The 20,670-nt window shown below is 40.0% G+C and overlaps 1 protein-coding gene across 1 annotated transcript in view; it reads right to left on the bottom strand.

The window, feature by feature from the left end:
* LOC137293735 (putative lipid scramblase CLPTM1) overlaps positions 1-20,670 on the bottom strand; it is a 28,453-nt gene that overhangs the window by 7,392 nt on the left and 391 nt on the right. Inside the window, exons 2-11 of the mRNA XM_067824447.1 lie at positions 19,326-19,520; positions 18,683-18,841; positions 17,822-17,939; positions 16,560-16,645; positions 15,523-15,640; positions 14,495-14,597; positions 10,911-11,055; positions 10,396-10,489; positions 9,218-9,408; positions 1,370-1,465 (exon numbers count right to left, since the gene is read on the bottom strand). Of these exons, the coding sequence (XP_067680548.1) occupies positions 1,370-1,465; positions 9,218-9,408; positions 10,396-10,489; positions 10,911-11,055; positions 14,495-14,597; positions 15,523-15,640; positions 16,560-16,645; positions 17,822-17,939; positions 18,683-18,841; positions 19,326-19,520 (1,305 nt within the window). The remainder of the gene's footprint in view (positions 1-1,369; positions 1,466-9,217; positions 9,409-10,395; positions 10,490-10,910; positions 11,056-14,494; positions 14,598-15,522; positions 15,641-16,559; positions 16,646-17,821; positions 17,940-18,682; positions 18,842-19,325; positions 19,521-20,670) is intronic.

The following is a 20,670-nucleotide window of genomic DNA, read 5'->3' as shown; positions in this document are numbered from 1 at the left end:
AATAAAGGTATACCAACCATCCAGTGAGATAACAAGTGTGCAATATTGTTCAACTAATTTTGAGTATTAATAGCCTAATTTCTTCACACAGACTTTATTTGAAAGGAATTGTGAGTTCCTGGGCCTATAGTGCAGGGAGTGGGTGAGTGAATATGGTTTCATGCCGCCTTTAGCAATATTCCAGCAATATCACGGCAGGGAAACACATTGTAACCAAATGGGGAATTGAACCCAAGACATCAGCTCAGAGTCAACACTTATCCATTAGGTTAGTCCGCCACAGCCACAGTTCAGTGAAAGTATTTAGGAAGAGGTCACTTGAAATTCACATTATGATTGGACAAAAATGTGTAAGTACACAAATTCTGTGTAACATCATATCCGAGCAAACCAGGCCCCAATTTCTCGAAACTTCAGTTTTTACTCAAATCTCAAATTGAGGTTTCACAATTTGAATCAGCTGAATTTTTAACTCATCTGTATTTTTGAAATATAAAAACCCAAACAACTAAAGTAATCTATCCACGAAACTCAAATTGTTTCCTATAGTTTGAGTTTTGTGCCGATTTCAGTTCATTCTGTGAAATGCGTTTTTACAAATTTGAGAAAAATCTCAGACTTAAGTTTGTATCGAGAAATCGGGACCTGGGCAAATTATGATACTATAATTATACTAAGTAAGACTTTGTCAACACTGCTGCCTTTGGGCAAGCCCCAATAAATCATGGTTGTATAATCACGTTGCACAAAAGCAAAAAACAAGTATTTTCTTTGGAAACGGAAAGAAGAATCAGTCAGAGGGCTCACATAATTAGGTTCTGCGTCAAACTTTGATGTAGACAAATACGAAGAATCACAGCCTTCTTCATTTCCTGACAGATGAACAGCTCAGTCAATGGCTACCAGGTTCTCATATATATATATATATATTGAGGGAATAGCCGAGTACATAAGTACCAGGACATTACTGAGGGAACAGCACATAAGGCTACCAGGTTACCACACATACTGTGGGACAGAACTCGGCTATGGCAAAGATTGAGGGAGTACCACAAAGTATAGGACTATCATTCTATGGCAAATATGGAGGGAATAGCACCGATCATTGGGCTATCATTCTATGGCAAATACAGAGGGAATAGCACCGATCATTGGGCTATCATTCTATGGCAAATATGGAGGGAATAGCACCGATCATTGGGCTATCATTCTATGGCAAATATGGAGGGAATAGCACCGATCATTGGGCTATCATTCTATGGCAAATACGGAGGGAATAGCACTGAGTATTGTGCTAATCATTCCAACGGTTTCAGTATCACCACCCTTAATGTATGCCACTTTTCATCGCAAAATGACCCTTACTTACAGTATCATATTTCTTTGTCATAGATTCCGTGTAACTGGACTTGTCACCCAAGGACACCCGAGGAAACACTCCTAGGAGAAGATTCTCTCTGTCAAACTGAAAACACAAGATAATTCAAGACTGAACATTGCCTGGATTACAAGCATATACTTTTCTGATTAAAACTGTTATTTTATACTTATCCTGACTCATGCTTATTATGCTTGTCTCCTAACATCCAAACATAGTAGAACACTTGAACCTCTTGAAGTTCCCTTCATTAAAGCGGATGTAAATCAGTACTCACCCACGAGTAGCCTCCCATTGAACATGAGTCACCTGACATGCCATGCTCTTCACTCTTTCCAAAGACTTGCCCAACACACAGATTTACAGGGGAATCCAGAGTGTCATGAGAGGAGAGCACAAGAGGTTGACCTCAGGTCAGGTTATGCATAAAATACAAATTTTAGTCAGAAAATTACATATTTTTCCTCATCCTGACTCAAGCTTATCATGCTGGACAGAATCTGACAGAATCGTAGGTGGGTCATGCCACATCCCGGATTCTCTGGCTGTCATGTATTTTACACCCTGTAACTCTCCATGGGAACTTGAAACAGCACTGCAGATTTGAAGACTTTCAAATTTCGCTCTGGAGACCACAACTGTCAAAAATCTTTTACAATAAGTCAATAATGACATCTCCATGTGTTGGTTTCTTTTATATACTAGTGTTCTACTAGTTATCTAATAACAACTTCATCAGTTGATGCCTGCGTCAAGTGAAGATGCAATCCCCTTTTTAGGTACAAATATGGCATACCAGTACAGTGATATAATTACTCATGCTACTCTATTCTGAGAAGCATGCATGAACTTTCAACCATTTTACTCAACTGAGTGTATTGACATCAAAAAGTCAGAAAAAGGGAGGCGGTGAGATTTTCTCCGAGCCTTTCAGGAACTGTTAGTTGTTGTGCCACAACTAGTGGACAAAATTGGTGAATGCCAGCAACTTCTTCGGTGGCAGTATCCCTGAGATAATGATTGGCAATTACCGTATGGGATTTCCAAAAGCAGCCCTCCATTATAGTTGTTATCAAACGGTTCAAACAGTAACAAATGTAAGATGCTGCAGTACCACATTGAGATCCCCTATGAGAGCCTTGAATTTCTTTTGTTGGTCTTCCAACTTGAATGAATGTAATAATACCAGCAATTCTGGAACTATACTTAACTTTATGCCCATCATCATTGCTACGATTTTATGTCGAGCCTCTTAAGTGCCTTGTGTGTCTTACATGACACCTGTAATCAGCCACTTGAGGATGAGATGCTTTAGTTGCAGTAAATCCTTTCCACCTTGCATATGTCTCAAATCTCTGCCACATATCGTATAGGGCGAAAGTGAGAGCCTTCACAGATCTGGCGGAATATCATTTCTTCAAACAAGCCTTAATACATTCCATACATGTAGTTGGAATACTGACGGGTTGCCATGCGCTTGCATGTTGTATGAATTAGCAGATTCAGCTATTCTGGTTACTTTAAGACAGGATTTACGAGGTCTTATATGAGGTCAGGAAACCACATCCTTGCTGGCCAGTAGGGAACGACCAAGTTGAAGGCACCTTGTTTGCTTGGTTTTCTGTAATACTAGAGGTAGTAATACTGAAGGCGAAAACGCATGTGTCTGTTATCAGGATCCTAGTGTCTAAATTATGAGCTGGAATGCCTCTGGATGTAGAATCCATTTTGTTGGAGATGACTGTAGAGGACAAGATAGAGTGTCTGCTATAACATCCTTTGCTCCTGGAATGCGGCACACTTTTAGATATATTTTCAGTTTGTTGACATGAAATGTGAGTTGTAACAGACTTGGTGACCTTGTTGACGCTTGTTTGTTTATATAGAACACTACTGTGGAGTTGTCTATGTGAACACTGAGCTTGGCGTTCCCGAGACGACAGGATCAGCGTTGTTTTGGGTTGATCACTGCTTTCATCTCTAAGAAATTGATGTCTACAGCATGATCTTATCTCGACCACTTCCCTGAGGCTTATTCATTGTCCAAATGAGTGCCCCATCCTTGGAGAGATGCAGCTACATGTAGATGAACTATGCAGTCTGGATCTGTTAGGTAGGTTCCCCCACAGACATTGTCTCTGTGTGTCCACCACAGGAGATATGACTTGAGATGATCCGGTAGTACAAACGGGTATGTGTTGTTGAAATGACCATTGACAAATCTCTGCAACAGCCATAACTGTAACGTCCCCCCTGTGTGTCATGTCTTGGGCTGACATCAGAAGACCGAGTAAACATTGCCAACTGCCACATGTCAACGGAGAGAGTATTGCTGGAGCCATCATGTCTTCCAACAATCTTCCAGGACAAGTATGTGATTCTGTGATGTGCAGAATCGTATTCCCAGGAATTGGAGATCCTGTGATGGCTCAAGCTCGGATTTGAGTACATCTACTACATCTTCCGGTCGTTCCGAACCTGGCCTTCTGCGTTTGGAAACCATGGCACCTCTAGGTGAAAGGCCCCTTCCTGAGGTTGACCTGTTATTTCCTGAAGGGCGACGAACAGAGCCTCTTCTGCCTCTGAAGATAGAAAACTTCCATTTCCTTATTACATCGCCTATGCCACTGCCAAATAAATTTAAGGCCGCCCAAAGGAGTTCTAAACAAAGGCTTGGTGTAGTTTTCAGTTTAAGTACCTTGCCTCCTCAAAAGGGTTAGTCCAGCAGAAGACAATGCCAAGGGCTCCAAGATAAATACCTGGTCTTTCTTTTGATTTGATAATGCAGACAATATCATTGATCTTCCTCAGAGGTTGAGTTCTGGAATCATGAAATAATGGCTTTGTAGATGGCTCTTGCAAGTCCGTAAAACAAACGTCAGGTAGTTGTATCAAGTTGTGCCAACTTCTTATCCTCAACCTTATAAGACCTGATACAAGAGTCTGATATAAGCTTATAGTCTTCATCTACATCAGGAGCCTTGGTAATAGTTTCATACTGTTCAGCAAAAACTTCTTTGGGTTGATTGACGGAACATGCTGACCCTAATATTTAGTTGCTTTATCAAATACTGAACGTTGATTTTCCGAAACCTTACAGATAGGATAAATTAGCAGAATGGTGAGCATGTCAAAATCGTCGATCACTTTATAAGCAGGGGTGTCATTTGATTCCTGGAAAGTGATGCTAAATCCAAACCATCAGCAATCCAGGATGTAACTTCTGTGTATTCATCGTCATAATGGCAGGACGGCATAATGCGTGAAGGCCTACGTGCAGGTGAGTGATTCTGATAACCATCTCTAGAAGCCCACATGCCTTCGCACAGGTGAATCCCGTGATGAGTAATCTTGGTGATGGTTCCTGGTGATCCTCCAAGTCCAACTGTGATGAAGACATAAATTTTGAATCATGTCTACAAGGACAGTCTTCGTGACTGCGTCATCTGAAAGTGGTCAATTCTTCCTCACAGGTAGACTGCAATCTTCTGCTGTCCTGCAACGTAGACTTAGACTGTACACTTGTGTGCATGAGTCTGTGCAGGTTTTCATGCAGGTCATTCCCTTGAGAGTGAACTTCCAATCTGTTGTCAGTAGCATCTTTGTGCAGAACCTCCTGACTACTGTATTCTAGGTCCCACTAGCGCCAATGTAACAGTAGAACTGCCATGCAGGGTTGCTGATATCGGAGTGGGAGACCATGAAGTTCTGGCGTCTTCTTCTTCCTCAAAGCATTGTTCAACAATGGACATCATCTTTTCTGTATACTGCTGCATGAACAAGTCTGGGTCAAAGCTCTGCATTGAACCTTGTGGTCCCTTGAGGTGAAGGGGATGACAAATGTCGTGTCTGTGATTACAGGAGTAATCAGGAGTAGAAACTGTTGCTGTCACAGTCAACTGAAGACTGTAACCTCTGGCAGGAGGATTGGGGGTTTGTCAAAAATTCTCTGAAGAGAAGAACCTAGATTTCTGTGAAGAACTATGTTGAGAACTCAACAAAGTCTTCGAAGCTGAGAATTTCCTTTTTGCAAGTGCAGATGTAAACCTGAGCTTTTTACAATCTTAGTCTGGGACTGTGGCAACTCGAATGATGACCTCTTCTGGTTGGAGACAGTAGTCGCCACTATGCCAGATGAATGTTCCCGGGAGCCGCTACGCGAAAGACTAGAATGATGAATATCAGCATCAGTCAACAGACGGTTAGAGGCAGTTTTATCAATAGTTTTACCCAACATGACTTGGTTATGCTTTCTATCATAATCCTTTGCACGCCTAAGAACAGCAAATATATAACTACTGAATTGTTGAATAGTTAAATTTTGACAAAGGACACAACATGAGCTGAAAGAGCAAACTTCAGTACAAGAAGGGCAATATAAATGCAGGTCAACCACTGACAACAGATATTTGGGATGCAAACAAGTTTTCATCAATTGTTATGAAACATACAATGATGGATACAAGTGAAACAACGAATATAACAGACACACAATTTGGTAGTACAGTAAAATACTTTTATAACGAACTACAAGGGACCACTGAAATTAGTTCGTTATATCCGTAGTTCGCGAAAATCCATTGAAAGAACAGTAAAACACACTATACAGTACAACACATTCCTACTTAGTTTATTCGTACATTCATTCATATTACGGTGTTTTCACTACAAAGTCAGTCATCTTACACAGGTCACTCGTCACTATGCACTCGTCATTGAATATATCGTATTTTAAAGTCTAACGAGTATCAAAAGCTTCTGTCCTTATTTCTGATGTGTATGGGAGGCATATACACAGGCCTTTTGAGGGGATGCACTTGTCGTTTTCTATTAAATCGGTAAAGACCGAGTTGCTGTGCCGGAAGTATACAAAACTAGGTCGTCAGCGACGGGCTTTACGGCCTCCGGCAATCTGATTGGTTAATAATGGGTGTAAAAACTGGAGTGTGTTTTGATGTCTAACTTATTGGTCAGATTTCAAAGTGAGCGCCGCTAATAGACACTGATTGAATTTGCTCAATTGACTATTCACACCATTAATTAGTGTTAACTGGAACTGTCGAGGATTTCAAAGTGAGTGATTCTGATAACCATCTCTAGAAGCCCACATGCCTTCGCACAGGTGAATCCCGTGATGAGTAATCTTGGTGATGGTTCCTGGTGATCCTCCAAGTCCAACTGTGATGAAGACATAAATTTTGAATCATGTCTACAAGGACAGTCTTCGTGACTGCGTCATCTGAAAGTGGTCAATTCTTCCTCACAGGTAGACTGCAATCTTCTGCTGTCCTGCAACGTAGACTTAGACTGTACACTTGTGTGCATGAGTCTGTGCAGGTTTTCATGCAGGTCATTCCCTTGAGAGTGAACTTCCAATCTGTTGTCAGTAGCATCTTTGTGCAGAACCTCCTGACTACTGTATTCTAGGTCCCACTAGCGCCAATGTAACAGTAGAACTGCCATGCAGGGTTGCTGATATCGGAGTGGGAGACCATGAAGTTCTGGCGTCTTCTTCTTCCTCAAAGCATTGTTCAACAATGGACATCATCTTTTCTGTATACTGCTGCATGAACAAGTCTGGGTCAAAGCTCTGCATTGAACCTTGTGGTCCCTTGAGGTGAAGGGGATGACAAATGTCGTGTCTGTGATTACAGGAGTAATCAGGAGTAGAAACTGTTGCTGTCACAGTCAACTGAAGACTGTAACCTCTGGCAGGAGGATTGGGGGTTTGTCAAAAATTCTCTGAAGAGAAGAACCTAGATTTCTGTGAAGAACTATGTTGAGAACTCAACAAAGTCTTCGAAGCTGAGAATTTCCTTTTTGCAAGTGCAGATGTAAACCTGAGCTTTTTACAATCTTAGTCTGGGACTGTGGCAACTCGAATGATGACCTCTTCTGGTTGGAGACAGTAGTCGCCACTATGCCAGATGAATGTTCCCGGGAGCCGCTACGCGAAAGACTAGAATGATGAATATCAGCATCAGTCAACAGACGGTTAGAGGCAGTTTTATCAATAGTTTTACCCAACATGACTTGGTTATGCTTTCTATCATAATCCTTTGCACGCCTAAGAACAGCAAATATATAACTACTGAATTGTTGAATAGTTAAATTTTGACAAAGGACACAACATGAGCTGAAAGAGCAAACTTCAGTACAAGAAGGGCAATATAAATGCAGGTCAACCACTGACAACAGATATTTGGGATGCAAACAAGTTTTCATCAATTGTTATGAAACATACAATGATGGATACAAGTGAAACAACGAATATAACAGACACACAATTTGGTAGTACAGTAAAATACTTTTATAACGAACTACAAGGGACCACTGAAATTAGTTCGTTATATCCGTAGTTCGCGAAAATCCATTGAAAGAACAGTAAAACACACTATACAGTACAACACATTCCTACTTAGTTTATTCGTACATTCATTCATATTACGGTGTTTTCACTACAAAGTCAGTCATCTTACACAGGTCACTCGTCACTATGCACTCGTCATTGAATATATCGTATTTTAAAGTCTAACGAGTATCAAAAGCTTCTGTCCTTATTTCTGATGTGTATGGGAGGCATATACACAGGCCTTTTGAGGGGATGCACTTGTCGTTTTCTATTAAATCGGTAAAGACCGAGTTGCTGTGCCGGAAGTATACAAAACTAGGTCGTCAGCGACGGGCTTTACGGCCTCCGGCAATCTGATTGGTTAATAATGGGTGTAAAAACTGGAGTGTGTTTTGATGTCTAACTTATTGGTCAGATTTCAAAGTGAGCGCCGCTAATAGACACTGATTGAATTTGCTCAATTGACTATTCACACCATTAATTAGTGTTAACTGGAACTGTCGAGGATTTCAAAGTGAACATTGCTAACTGGCAATGACACTGATTGAGTTCGCTCAGTTCGTTATTCACACCGTTAATTAGTGTTACCTGGGACGCGCAGGGATTGCAAATCAGTTCGCTATAGCCGGTAAGTTCATTATAGAGAATTCGTTATTCATGACTTTTTTATATGATAACATATAGTGGTTTATTCGGGACTTTTAAAACAGTTCGCTATAGCCGTCAGTTCGTTATATCTGTGTTCGTTATAAAAGTACTCTACTGTAATTTGGTTCCATGATGTAATATACAAATCAAAAGCCGGATACAGCTGAAATTTAGTGACTATAAGACCGAACGGTAAAGGATATGTGCTGTATCGCTGGGGAGCCAGTGTACTCGCGTCCATCCTCAAGGGGGAATAAGGAGAAGATGACGAGCATGGCATGTCAGATGACTGATTTGTGCACCAAATGCACAGGTTTAAGGGAAGCTACTTGTGGGTGAGTACTGATTTTATGTCCACTTTAATGAAGTGGATACAACAAGGAGACAAGCATAATAAGCACAAGTCAAGATAAGGAAAAATTACATACATCTTCAAGTTGATGCAGCATGACTCCTGATGTCATTCCTGCACAGACCCACATTTGTGGTTGAACAATGATAGAGTACCGTCATGTACAGAATGATCTTGGGCATACATCTGCAGAACTACAGTATAGTAATCAGATGGACAATGAGCACTAATGTATATACATATATATCTGATTAGTGAGTGAGTATGGTTTTAAACTGCTTTTAGCAATATTCCAGTAACATCATCGTTGGAGACACCATTAATGGGTATCCATGACGGGAATCAAACCCAGGTCTTTGGCTTCACGAGCAAACCCTTTAACCACTAAGCTACCCCACTTAACCAACTACTGATTCCCAACTGAACATAATACATACACTAAATGCAATATAATTTTGGAAACTTCTGTTCACAATCTATACATTACCTTGACATTGACAACTTTGTGGATCTTCCAAATCTCAATACACAGTCCCACGAATACACTTATCCTCACAACAGTGTTTGTCTCGTTGTCCATGACGTACAGCAACACAATGAGTGATTGGAACACATTGAAGAACACAGAACGCACAGACAAGCCCTCCAGAGACTTGCGACTCTTCCAGAACTGAATATCTGCAACAGGAATGTTTTGCAATATTTCAACAGTGTTCACAGTAGGTTTTGTACGAGTGAGTGCAGAAAAACTATTATAAATACATAGTCAAAATCTTTTGAATGTGACATACTTCTTACAATCCTGAATCATTTCAAAGTTTTGTTTCAAATTTTCCAAAGACATGCAAAATATTGTTTGTTTTTTGTGTGGAAAAGGTAGGTTTCTGGGTTAAAGCGAACACTGCAACCATTCTCTCAGATGGGTAAAACTGAATACGATTCACAAAATCTTGTCAAGAGGATATAACTTGGCATCATCATTTAGCTGAAATTGAAATTGATACATGGGGAAACAAACAGAATTGATCATGTACAATTCCTGTTCCTCACTGTGGTACAGAGGCACCCTAACTACGGATGGGGATTTTTTATGAACAGTCCGATTATGGCATTGTCGTAATGTAGGTAGTGAGTATGTACAGAATGAGTGAGTGAGTGAGTGAGTGAGTGAGTGAGCGAGTGAGCGAATGAGCGAGTCAGTTTAGTTTATGCCACACTCAGCAATATTCCAGCTATATGGCAGCGGTCTGTAAATAATCAAGTCTGCACCAGACAGTCCAGTAATCAACAGCATGAGCATCGATTTGCGCAATTGGGAACCGATGATGTGTCAACCAATTCAGCAAGAATGACCACCCAATCCCGTTAGTCACCTCTTACAACAAGCAGAGTCACCTTTTATGGCAAGCATGAGTTGCATAATGCCTCTTCCACCCTGGACCTTCACGGGTCTACTATGTACTGACTAGTCATGGAAGAAATGCCATATGGTTGCTAAGGGGGGGGAAGTACTTACAGGTGGTATGGGAGGGGAATGTTTGTAAGCTACCAATGGGTGGTAGTTACTAGTTACTACACTGCACTGATCACAAACAAATTTAACTAAATAATGCTACATCATATCACCATTTTGTCACATCAGAGAACAATGTTACTCAAACTTACCGTTCTTGAAGGCAAGGAACTCGAAGACACTGTGTAGAAGAGACACCACTATAGTCAGGGCAAGAAGGTAGGGATTGGTCTCCAAGAAAGCTGTCTGAAAACCACACAGTGAATATTGTTTTGAAGGCCCCTATATCAATCACTGACACACAGTCATGAATGTTTGCTGCTAACCTAATTATTGATTATAATAATAGTAATAATATTATGAGCAGATATGGAAGTTTATCTGCAGTTTGAAACCCTGAAAAAAACGGGTTCACACGCATTTCATGCAAAACTATAGTGGTGTGCAAGACTAGTGTCATTACCAGGGATGGCAACAGGTGGAAGTGATTTCAGCTGTAAATATGGTTTGGGGTCTGGAGTCAGAAGGCTCCCAAAATATTCAAGTGATTTGCACTTAAATCTGTGGATTTCAGCAGATTTGCAGAAAATTGCCATCCTTGCATTACGCTACAAAAATGCAAATGACTATCAATGGAACAAGCGTCCAGTACAGACATGATAGAGACCTTTAGTGAATCCTGATCATCGTCATTCTCCTCAATCAGGTCACTTCCCATGAAGCTGTACCACTTGCTGCGCATGCCCTGTGCTGCATAGATCTGCCAGCGAAACAGGGAGATTGGGCTGTATGTGAGGGTCAAGTTCAGCTCCCTGCACAAAACAAAGTTAACTACAGCAACATTTAAACCTATCACATCTAAAACAAATATGTTCATGTTCTCACAAAACTCACATTTTTCATAATCATGGTTACTGGTACTTATTTCACTTCTTTTATTCCAACGAATGATAGATTAGGCAATATACTCAAGTCAAACATGAAACAGTCAATAATCCCATCTTTCAGTTTATGTCAATTCAACATCCACAATCATTCAGTATAGAATATTGAGTGAGTTAAAACCTCAACCATGGCAAAACTGAAACAATGTTGTTAATAGTGAGTGAATGAGTTTTGTTTTACATTACTTTTAGCAATATTCCTGCAATATCACAGCAGGGGACACCAGAAATGGATTTTGAACATTGCATACATGTAGGGAATCGAACCCAAGTTTTCGGCATGGTAAGTCAATGTTTTAACCACTAGGCTACCCCAAAGCCCCCATATTATTAACAGTGAGTGTGAGTGAGTTTAGTTTTACGCCAGTCTCCAATTTGGTTCAGTCTGCTCAGGACAGCAACAGATGAGATGGTCAATATTCAGCATTATGCCATCTAAATCAACTCTAATGGGTTCAGTGTGATGAGCGATCACTAAAGCCTCAAGGCTAGCCACTGTCCTTATAGTCTTTCAGATTCAAAGTTCCAATTATGAGTCAGTGAGATTACGCTGCACTCAGCAATATTTCAGCTTTATGGCGACAGTCTGTAAGTAATAGAGTCTGGGCCTGACAATCCAGTGATCAACAGCATGAGCATCGATCAGCACAATTGAAAGGCGATGACATGTGTTTACCAAGTCAGTTAGTCACCTCTTACAACAAGCATGGGTTACAGGAAAAGCCAATATTCTAACCCTGACCTTCACAGGTCTCCAATTATGTAATTTTTTTAATAAAATTGATATTCCATACTTATCCTGACTCATGCTAATTCAATTGTCTCCCTTTTATATCCGAAGCTTTTTTAGAAGAACACTTGATGTTCCCTCCTTCAAAAGAGGATGAAAAATCATACTCACCCATGAGTACCCTCCTTTTTCTCCATATTCTGACGCCAATATAGGTCACATGACTGGCCAATTTGTCACTCTCTATAATATTCACAGCCAAAACACAAGATTTGCAGGGAAATCCAAGCGACCATGAAGAGGGAGGTTGGGAGGGTTGACCTCATCAGTCAGGGTAAGCATAAAATATCAGTTCTACTCAGAAATTTACATATTTTTCCATATCCTCACTCATGCTTATTTGCTTACAGTATCCAACAGAAAACGTGGTGGGTCATGCCACTTCTCGGATACTTCCTGCAAAACATCCTGAATATACCCCCAAGGAAACTATGACAGCACTGTAATTCTCTTGATTCTTTCTCCAAAACCCAACTGGTATCTCGGGGAGCCACACTGTCTCTTTACTCTGACATCCATGAGCGTTCATATAACTACCGTCTTGCTAGGTCTAGGTCTCTCTCGCTCTATACATATATATAGAGAGAGGGAGAGAGTGTTCCCTCTTGACCAACGAAAAGAGCCATGACCTCCTCTATTGCTGGAATATTTCTTGTCTCTAAAATTTTTGGATTCATGAGAATTCCTTCGCTTTGTTGGAATAACGATGCGATGTCTGACAAATAACAATAGTGAAAGTATCAATAGATTTAATCATTATGACATCCCTGGATTCCTGCATGACTGATCTGGCAACTTCCTCAATTCCTCCACTGAAGATGGTATGCACAGAACAAGGGACTAAGTAGAGATTTGGTGAATCTATCACTTCATCACTCCAAGATGAGAACAGTCCTTGTCTTCTCAAAAGAGTAATTCCTCTGATGTGGATGCAAGCTGCACCGATATAAATTGTTGATCTCCTTTCTGTGTCAGAAGGGCTGACAAAATCATTGTGTCCTCTTCAGAACTTGAATTCTTGAATCTAGATATCACTGACTTTTTATGTCTGCACGAAGACTGACGCCTTGTTGAGAAATCCTCCTCTTTGGAGCATTACTGTAGAGCTGACATTCATGAATGTATCCAACCTCCATGACACTGAGGTTACCGATGTGGATGATCTATGACAGCGTAAACATTTGCGCATGTCCTCTTCAACATTCAACTGGGTTTGGGAATAAGATGTGTCTTCATGCACTATGGCAGTCGCCGCAGATGCCTTCGTGGCAGCTCTTTCTTCCTCAAAGCATCAGTCCCTTTAAGAAAGCATGTGTTGTATGCACTGTTCCATGAAGAACCCGGGATCAAAATCCTGCGTTTAACGTGTAGACCTTCATGAAGGTGAGTATTCTTCTGAGAACACTGATGCCTCTTCTGACCTACAATGTAAGTGCGCTGTATTGGCAAAGCTGCCATCCTTCATCTAAGATGTCTGTGCCGAAGGTAAATCATCTGGTGATTTATGCTGCGTAACAGTTACAGTAGCAGTCCTTGCTTTGTGAAATGTTTTGATCTGTTGGTGATAGGTACTTCTGGCAGTATAAGAGGTACATAAAAAATTTCTGCTTCACCCGGAGGCACAAAATCCTGCGTGAAGGACCGAGCCTTCATAGTGGATGATGATGATGTCATCTTCTACAATGAAGACGATTTAGATCGTAAACTCCGTGATACAGGTGATTCCCTCGACATCAATCTCTTCTTAGCTGGTGCAGTCTGTCACCAAATCAGAATAATGCTCCTGAGATATGCCCTACATCTCACTAGAATTACAAACATCAGTTGTAGATATCAGCATCAATTCTTTCAATTCTTAGCGCAATATTATGCCTTACCCAACATGACTGATTGATACTGTTGACCTGTTGACCCATGCACGACTAAGAATGGCAAAGAAATATTGCTTAAATTCTTCAGACAATACATGTCGACAATGATCCCAGCGGACGTTAGAAGCACAGAACGTAGTGCAGATGGACATAATCAGAAAAACGGCATCTACCATTCAAACAAGTTTTCATCAAAATGCAAACAAAGTATGAACCATGATTACAAATTGCATACATGAAAAAAATACGTAAATTATACACATAGTGTTTTTACAATTAAATATACAGACCATAAACCATATACAGCAAAATTTGGTTAAAAGTCTGAAATAAAGAAATAAGTGCCGTATAGGGACCCCAAGTCACCCACGCAAACTTCCTGTTGGGCAAAGGCGGAGAGAGTGACAAATATGGCCGGTCATGTGACCAATATTGGTGCCAAAATGTGGAGTGAGTCGGTGAGTATGATTTTACATCCTCTTTTGAAGAAGAGGGATTTTGTCTTCAAGGGATTTCAAGTGTTCCACTTAAACTTCGGACAGACGAGGAAGACAAACAAATCAGCATGAGCCAGGATAAGGAAAAATACAAGAATCATAATATTATACTGTGCAAGACATGCATATTTGAGAGGTGAGCTACATACGTGACAGTGTCGTTGACAGGCATGTAGTGACTGTTGAGGTTCCAGTAGTCATTCAGATACAAGACTGGGTAGTACTTGTCAGTACCAGGGATGAAGTCAATAACTAAAACATCCAGAACAAACTGGGGATAGTGATATAATGTATGGTGATATAATGACAATCCCACAGTCATTATGATATACATGCAGAACAATTCACAAGAACAATAGCTAAGATTTGTGTCTCCAAACAAACATAACATTACAAGTGTCAAGACAATTTTCAAAATGTCATTACAACAGTTACAACATCAGCATGGATTGCGAATTCTTGAATTATTATCTAAATGGTTTAGTTGTTGCAGACAAAGAGTCCTTTATATCACTATGGCTTGTCTTTGCACAGGATATAAGTGTCTTACCAAAATTTTATCAATATCACAGCAGGGAACAGAGGAAAATTGCTTCACCTGTTGTATCCATGTCAGTGATAGAAACCTGGTCTCTAAAGGCACTAAGCAAATACTGTCTTAACCATTAGACGAACTTATAACCCTTCATAGCTAATAAACAAGGCAAGCAAACCTCAGACGATTAGTTATTGTTGAATTTTGTTCCTCTGAATATAATTTATGTATGAAATGCAAAGACTCATTGCTATTGCTATGAACAATGAAGAACATGTCAGTTTCTGGTTTAGAGTTGCAGCCTGCACTCTGCTTTGTTTTCAGGAAATAGAACCTGGCCCGATTTCTCGAAACAAACTTAAGTCTTGGTTTTGACTTAGTGACAGTTTTTACTCAAATTTGGAAAAATGCATTTCCTGGAATGAACTGAAATCGATATTTCACTCAAACACAGCGGACAATTTAAGTTTGGAGGTGAGATTCCTTAAGGTGTTTGGGCCTTTTGATTTTAAAAATGCAAGCTAGTTTAATATTTAGTTGTTTTAAATCATAAAACTCAGTTTGAAATTTGAGTAAGAAATTTGTTTCAAGAAATTGGGGCTTGATCCAATGAGACAATAGCGATTAATTACTGAGACTCACATTCATCAAGCGGAGCTGGAACGTGGCCTTCTATCCAAGGGGAGTAGTCATCCAGTAGGTTGATGGTCAAGTTGGGATGCCAGTGAGACAGAACCTCGAAGGAGGAAGAGTTCTCTCTCTGTCAGAAAACAAAGTAACAAACAAATTAGATTTCTATGTTAGACACTGACCAATAATATTCCATTACTGCTGTCTAAATCAGCGATTCAGTTCAGTTCAGTCTTGGAATAAGAGGGACAAAGCTGAAAATGAGACACTTTGTGGACATTTTGAGAGAACCTATCAGGAGATAATGGTGCTGTCACTAGAGTGGTCATTACTAAAGCTCTACTCTGATTCAAGCCTTGCGTACAATCTGTAACTTTTAATAACATAACGTCTATTACATGTGGACCTAGGCTCTGTTTAGGATGCAATGGGCTGTGGATTCTTTGACTGATGGGCCACATATCCTCATGATGGTACCTCACGATGATCGAGGAGCACCAGGTATCAGAGTTTACCTGTAATTTCAGTCATACCACCCTTTAAAACAGACCACAAGTATGATGAGACATCCCCCTTTCATTAGCCGTGACCATTTATATTCACAGAAGCCAAATTTAATGATAACTGAAAGATTGAGTCAAATGATTAAAGGTTGACAACTGGGAAAGGGAACAACTTCATTCAACAACAACTAAACTGTCACTGGAATTTACAACTAGGTAGGTCTCAAGGAATGTCTGTTGACGTGTCGTATTGTGTTGCCTGTCTTCACTCTTGACCACTGGTTGACTGGCCTACTCCATCTCATTTTCTTGGCCAGCTGCATCCTTTAATCTGGACACTCTTTTGGGCTCCCATTGTGAGCACTGACAATATTACTATTGTAAATTCAAGAGGACATGACACTGACAGAGTTCACAGCTGAATCATTTTATTACGAATCCAAATAATAACCTAAGTAGTTGTTTCCACAGCACATGTGAGAAGAAAGGGAAGCACCCATCTCCAGTAGAGACAAAACTGCTAAAAACCACAGTGCTTTCACAAACCTTGATAAGATCTGGATGTACATCTGTCTCTCCCGTGAGCAGATTAACAGTGTTGTGATAAAAACGCTTCTTGTATTTGTTCAGTCCTAGAAACAAAGGAACATTGTCATTATTACTGGATGCGGGGAAAAATAAAATATGTGCCTTTTTATTGTTAAGGTTATTCACAGATTCATAAATACTCAATCTCAACTAACCCAACACAAAAAGGTGAAAGGTTGACGGTGTAATCTTCCCCATGCAATGCCTTATTTCAAGTGGAATTTATACAACCATAATGTATTTTTTGTTCTCACTTGTGCATCCGCAGTTATGATCATGACTTAGCAGCAGCAGCAGCAGCAGCAGCAGTGCTTATTTTTGCACTCAGAATCCAACTCAGTGCTGTCCACTGACATTACATTATTACCCTGACGGAATTCCAGAATTTCCAAGTTGCTATGATAACTAAGCATGACCATACAGGTCTGTACATCCCCTTTTCAGGTACCTATTTTTAAACAAATGGGTGCACTGAATACAGTGTGAACGAAGTGCCTTGCCTAGGGACACAACACAAAACACAGAGACTCGGGTCACAGATTTTTGGTGCCTCCACTTGGAATCAAACCCAGGCCCTTGGCATGAGGCCAGTATGCTAACCACTACACCACTGTGCTCCACAGTAGTATGCTGTTATCAGCAATATTCAAGCCATGTAACAGTAGTCAATAATTAAGTCTGGACCAGACAATCCAGTGACTGACATCAAGAGTAGTCATCAGAATAACACAATTGGAATACAATAACTGGTATGAACCAAGTAAAATTAACCAATCCCATTAGTCACTCTTTCTGTAGAAAGTTGCAGTTAGGTGAATTCTACATATCCAAATCCTACCTGCAACTGTAATGTATGCTGCCAATGCAACTTAATTACCCTGTATCAATGATCAATGTGATTACACAATGACATTTAGAAAGGGGTCAAATGCAACATATGTCATATCTTGGTTTTCACTTTCTTAGTCAAGTACTAACTCTAGTACTTTTTGGGGTTCACTGGAAGTCACGGTGGCTGACTTTGTTTGCTTGCAATTAGGTGCCTGACTTTGAGGACGCGGGTTCGAATCCTGGATGGGACTCAACACAAAAAGTACTAGAATTTGTACTTTACTAAGAAAGTGAAATCCCAAATATGACATATGCTGCAAGGATCAATGTGCTCTGAAATATCAAAAGCTTAGGTAATACGAACACTACATTGATGTACATGTACCTACGTTTGGATCTGTACACGGTTGTTTTTCTGGAGTACTTCCCCTTCTCCTCTGGGTCTGGCAACTTTCCAGCTTTCACAAAGTAGACATGTATATACACTGATCCGTTGTTTTGAATAGTCTGAAATGATAATTTTTCCCATTCCTGACATGAACTTTGCTTGAAAGTATTTTGAATGGCTATAATGAAAATGACTTCTAATAACATCTAATTTTGAGCACTTCTGGAGTGATTTGGGCTCAGGAAAATGTCAACAGCACACTACTACAACTTCACAAAACTGACAAATGAGTCAGTGTCCAAGAGTGAGTGAGCGAGTTTAGTTATAAGTCACACTCAGCAATATTCCAGCTATACGGTGGTGGTCTGTAAATAAACGAGTCTGGACCAGACAATCAAGTGATCAACAGCATAAGCGCAACTGAAAACCAATGACATGTCAACCAAGTCAGCGAGCCTGACCACCCCATCCCGTTAGTCGCCCCTTACGATGAGCATAGTTGCCTTTTATGGCAAGCATGGGTTGCTGGATGCCTATTCTACTCCAGACTTTCAAGGAGCCAGTGTCCAAGAAAATGAAACTATGTCCATGGTTGCCTGATCCTTGACCAAAAAGAACCATGCAATACAAAACCATTTAGACCAATTTGAGATTAATTCCCATAACAGTCTGTGTGTGAAATACAGGAACATTGTAATGAAATGCATCATAATAATCTAAACCTCAAAAAAGTACACAACTTAGTCATTCTTCTCAAACTGTGGTCTCACTCCTTGAAGGATTGACATATTTTTCTCTACTATCAGTACCTATCCATTGCAATTCAATTTTCTTCATGTACTAGTATTCAATATGCACACACCGGCGTTGCTTTAATGCGGTCACTGTAGACATATGACCCATCCCCAGATGGTCCACTGGTCCAGTCTCCATACACAAGAGCCCGTTTTGTCCAAAACAATGCATCAGGATTCTTGAAGTCTGAGAAGTATTCTTGCTCTGACACATACACGTACATATCCTGTAACAAATGTTTTTTATGCAGCCAAATGAGTATGTAATTTTCTGAAAATAATTGATATTTTATACTTAACATGACTCTAGCAACACACTGATACTGAGGTACCCTTTCTTGAAACAATAAGTAAAACCACAACTCAGTGAAAACAGTCTGCAACAACCTATTTATCATGCATATAGTGGCTTTCTTTAGTAAAAGTGTCTACTGCACACAAGAAAACACATTTAGCTTTTTACAAAGTGCTACTCCTTTAAGGTATATTGTTAAGTGCTACTCCTCTAAATGCCCTTCAAAGACTCCTTTAAGGTAACTTGCTCAATATATCATTAAAGATAATGCATCTATATTGTAGGTAATGAATATTCATTGAATACATTGTAATTGGATCTGATTACTTAATCTTGTGAAACACAATGATCAAGGATTTCCCCTTTTGATACATATGATAGCTAAAAGATTTTTAGTGAATACATCAACCACAAACCATTCTCATGTCTTTAGAATACACATTTGATGATGGTTTCTGCATGACAGATGATCCTGTGCTCCCATCAGAGGTTGTGTTTGTCTGGGGTGAACGTTTGAAGAGACTGGCGATAAAATAGATGAACAACATGCGGACAACCAGCGTCTTCAAAATTGACCACATATTTTGTCTGGGGGCAGGCTGCTGGGCCGGCTAAAACAAAATACACAAAGCTGAAGCAAGCAGAAATGCCAATGGCATCAAATATTTTTGTTCTTATATAGTGACATAATGATTTGGTCTGTGGCGACGAATGGTCCTGTGCATAGAGCTGAGGTCACAGTTCAGTTAAGGTTAAGCACCGATGAGCTCAAACAGTCCTTGGATGGATGAGCTCAAACAGTCCAGCAGAAAATGGGCACCTGGTGAGATAAAGCCATGTGACTATAACCTTCTAGCACCTAATCCTGAGTAATTATGATAATCGGACTGTAGTAGTTTGAGGATGCCCTTCAGTTGTGTGGAATTCAGCTCATTACAAATACTCGTATTATTACTGACCACAGGGCCTTGTAACGCAAAATACTGGCATCAAAGTGTACTATCCAACAAAAGTGTAACAAGTAACCACCTTTCCTCACTCGACCATTTTAAACTAGATTTCATGAAATATTCAGTACTATTTAAAAGATATTGTTTACACATCAACTGATATATTGTAAAACAAATTCCTAATGCTGAAAAATTTAGTGTCATAAGTGCAATAAATTATGAAACTCAGTGAAAATTGGTGAATTCTTAACAACACTTTACACCAACACGCAACAGTTGATGTGCACGATATTTGCACACGCTTCCCCTACTGACTACATGACTACTGCAATATGACTGACGAAGAAAGCAACTTATTTTTGCTGCCAAAATGCATTTCTTTTCTGTGATACTTGCGAAGTTAGGCCATTTAGCCATTTTTAGGGAGTAGTCTGAGTCTGATAAAATGGGACTAGACAAGCATAAATGCTGCTATAGACATGAAAACTACAACATGCATCAAGTTCGTTAACGCGAGACGCCTTCTTTGCTTAACATTCAGCATCCATTTTCACCAAATATACTTGGTAACAATTTGTTGAGGTGCCACTTTAGCCTGCATCCAGTTGTTGCGTTAATACACATATAACAGGTCTAATAGGTGAAGAAGTGATTTGAAAATCACATGGCACATGTTGGGGTACCCACATTGACAAACCTTTCCAAAACTGATACCCAAAATCGGCTTAGAAAGCAGGACATATCTGAACAATGGACGGATAAGAGGGATACCATCTAGTGATCTATTTCCAAAACCTAATATTGCACTTGC

Source organism: Haliotis asinina, chromosome 8, assembly GCF_037392515.1.
Source record: "Haliotis asinina isolate JCU_RB_2024 chromosome 8, JCU_Hal_asi_v2, whole genome shotgun sequence".
NCBI classification, from domain to species: Eukaryota; Metazoa; Mollusca; class Gastropoda; order Lepetellida; family Haliotidae; genus Haliotis; species Haliotis asinina.
This window is presented reverse-complemented; position numbering and strand designations above follow the sequence as displayed.